We start from the raw sequence: 2,779 nt of genomic DNA, 5'->3' as shown, positions 1-2,779 counted from the left end.
GGTGGGCAGTGGGCATGTGGTGCTGGTGGTTGTTGAGGAAGTACCCAAGACAGAGGGCAGAGCCTCAGCAAAGCTCTAGTTATCCCTGCTCTGTGGGAATGTGGACCCAGGGATTTGAGAAATCACTCGTTTTTATCTGTTGGCAACCAAAGCAGACAAATAAAACAGCTGTGATTTAGAGTGTACTGGCACTGGGTCCTTTCTGTCCCAGCTCTGGGATCATCTTGCCATCCCTGGTGTTGCCTGCCAAGAACGATGTTTAATCACCAGGCAGATTCTGCGAGTTCACGTCCGTGGCGATGAGGCTCTGTAAGAATCAAATGAGATGATTTAATTTTACTTTTAAGCCAAATTGAATTTAAAACAACATTTGTGTACGGGTTAATTATTTGAGTTTAATTTGCAAAATAAATAAGAGTTCCGGGTTCCCCCAGGTCCTTTCCCTCTGCCCCATACTGGACCATGTACCTATTTCCACACGTGACTGATGATTTGCACATTGAATCTCTGTTGGATTGTTCATCTCTCCGATGAGACTATGAACTGATCTCTGGTGCATTCTGGGACTGACCCATATTAGAGAAATCTTTACCAACTGAGGAGCGAGCAGGGGACTGTGGCACCTGCTGGGGGTAGGTGGGGACCAAGTCGCGTACTGGGGAAGTGTGCATTACCGTGCTGGGAAGAAAATGAGGCAGGACCTCTACAGGGGATTGTGAGTGGTTATGGAAAACTTGGGCTGGACTCGAAAGTGTCCTGAAAGGAGATGCTCCTGCAGGCAGCTGTCCCCCAGAGCATTTGAGACCTGTGTAGAGACTGCTGGGAGGGCACAGAGGCTGGCCACTCCTACCAGGAAGTACTTTGTCTGTGGCCAACCTTGGGCGCCTGTGGCAGAGGAACAGACATGATATGTTAGTGTAGAGAAGGAAAGAGGGGTAGGGGGATGTTCCTAGTGGCACCGCCTGGAGAGGCAGGGCGTGGGGCCCAGACTTATGCCTGGGCACCTCTGAGTGTCGGGGCCCCCTTGGCAGGTGAGCCTGCCCTCGGCGGACCGTAGCCTGCCTGGGCTGCTTGCTGGCCATGGGTCTCGGGCGGCCACCTCTTTGTGCTAGTTTCCTCCCGGCGCCTGTCCGAACGGGGCTGTTGAGAACGTGAAATGAGGTTGGGTGTGTGGGTGCTGAGCGCGCTGCTGGCATGGGGCGCGTCCCAGAAGTGCTACTGCTCATCCCAGCAGGAATGTTGGGGCAGGAAGAGATGGAGCAGGGTGCTAAATATGCATAAGGAAATAGCAAGAACATCAGAGAAGGGGAGGTGAGTGTGGCAGGACTGGGGGACAGAGAGGAGCTTTCCCAGTTGCTCAATGGGATGGAAAAGAGTCTTTGGAAGGTGGGGTGGGGCAGGAGTTCCCTCAGACTTCTGGTGCCTTCCATCCCCAGCCCGCCCTGCCCTGCGCGGCACAGGCCTTGCCCCGCGCTCTGGCCTTGGCCCACGAGCGGCGTCGTCCCCTTTCTCTTTCCAGACAGCCGGTTTCTGATGCCCCTGGTCTGCATCGGCCTCCTGGCTCTGACCCCCCTGTGGCTGCTCGTCGCCAAGCAGAGCCCGCCTGTCGTGAAGATCCTGAAGTTCGGCTGGGTCCCCATCGTCCTCGCGATGGTCGTCAGCAGGTGCGCTGGGCCACGGCCACCCCCTCCGCCTCCTCCCTGGGAGCCACGAAGCCCTGAGCACGGGTGACGCTCGGGGCCTCGGGGTCTGGGGCAGAGTGAGGTGTAGCCGTGGGCTCCGTAGGAACCCCAGGACTGGCTGGGTCAGACCTTTCCACTTTCCTCTTTCTTTCACCACGAACCCCGGGCCTCATTCATCCTCAGAGAGGGCACCTTGTCCGCACTTGCCAGAGCAGCAGGGGGACAGGAGGCGGCGGCGCTGGGAAGGTCAGGTGAAGGTCCTGCCTCCCCTTCGCGGTGGTGCCACGGGACCCCGCTCTCCGTCCGCAGCTGCCAGAGCTCTGCCGGCCCGACCTTGTTGAGGCCGTGACTGTGTCATCCGCTGGTGTGCCAGGTCACTCTGCACAGCACAGCTGCCGTGGGGTCTGTCCCCTCGACCTCAGGCCCTTCCGCTGAGCCCAGGCCCTCCACCCTCCAGCCCTGTTCTCGGGGCCCCTCTCCTGCTAGTGCACTGTGACTCCCCACTCCATTCTCCTGCGTCCCCCTAGCTTCGACTCTCAGGGAGGAGAGGTAGCGTGGCCGTCTTTGCCTCCGGAAGGCGCCTGGCTCCTTGTACGACTCAACCCAGCTTCTCCAGGGCTCCAAGAAGTCCCCAGGGCGGGAGAGCCTTTGCTGAAGCCCAGCGGCCCACGGCGCACGGGCAGCATTTTCCGGCTCCGTTTCACCGAACAGCATCTTAGTGCAGTTCGGGAGGCGTCGCAGGACAGGGCCCAGCCGGCCACACGGCCTCAGAAAGGCGGGCACTCATGTGTTTCATAATGGGCTGACATTCTCAGATGGCTTCTGGAGCAGCCGAGACCCAGATCAGAGGTGGGGATGGGGAAGCTCGAGTCGGGTGCAGAGGACACGGGGGTGCCAGGCCGGCTGTGGCGGGTACCGCCTGTCTGCCGAGACCGGGGATGCTGGCTGATGGGGGCCCCGCGAGTGAACCCCTGGTCACTGGGCTGCGTCTGCTTTCTCCCCAGTTTTGGAGGGCTCATCTTGAGCAAAACCATTTCTAAACAGCAGTACAAAGGCATGGCCATATTTGCTCCCATCATATGTGGTAAGTATTTGAG

General features: G+C 58.8%; 1 protein-coding gene across 1 annotated transcript in view; it reads left to right on the top strand.

Annotated features, from left to right (window-relative positions):
- LOC105809269 (solute carrier family 41 member 3-like) overlaps window positions 1-2,779 on the top strand; it is a gene marked incomplete at its 5' end in the record, with an annotated part of 24,947 nt that overhangs the window by 16,545 nt on the left and 5,623 nt on the right. The window contains 2 exons of the mRNA XM_012643023.1: window positions 1,529-1,664; window positions 2,687-2,766. Of these exons, the coding sequence (XP_012498477.1) occupies window positions 1,529-1,664; window positions 2,687-2,766 (216 nt within the window). The remainder of the gene's footprint in view (window positions 1-1,528; window positions 1,665-2,686; window positions 2,767-2,779) is intronic.

The sequence above is a fragment of the Propithecus coquereli genome, unplaced genomic scaffold (genome assembly GCF_000956105.1).
Source record: "Propithecus coquereli isolate 6110/MARCELLA unplaced genomic scaffold, Pcoq_1.0 Scaffold101, whole genome shotgun sequence".
NCBI classification, from domain to species: domain Eukaryota; kingdom Metazoa; phylum Chordata; class Mammalia; order Primates; family Indriidae; genus Propithecus; species Propithecus coquereli.
The sequence above is the reverse complement of the archived record's forward strand: the minus strand, read 5'-3'. Positions and strand labels throughout refer to the sequence as shown.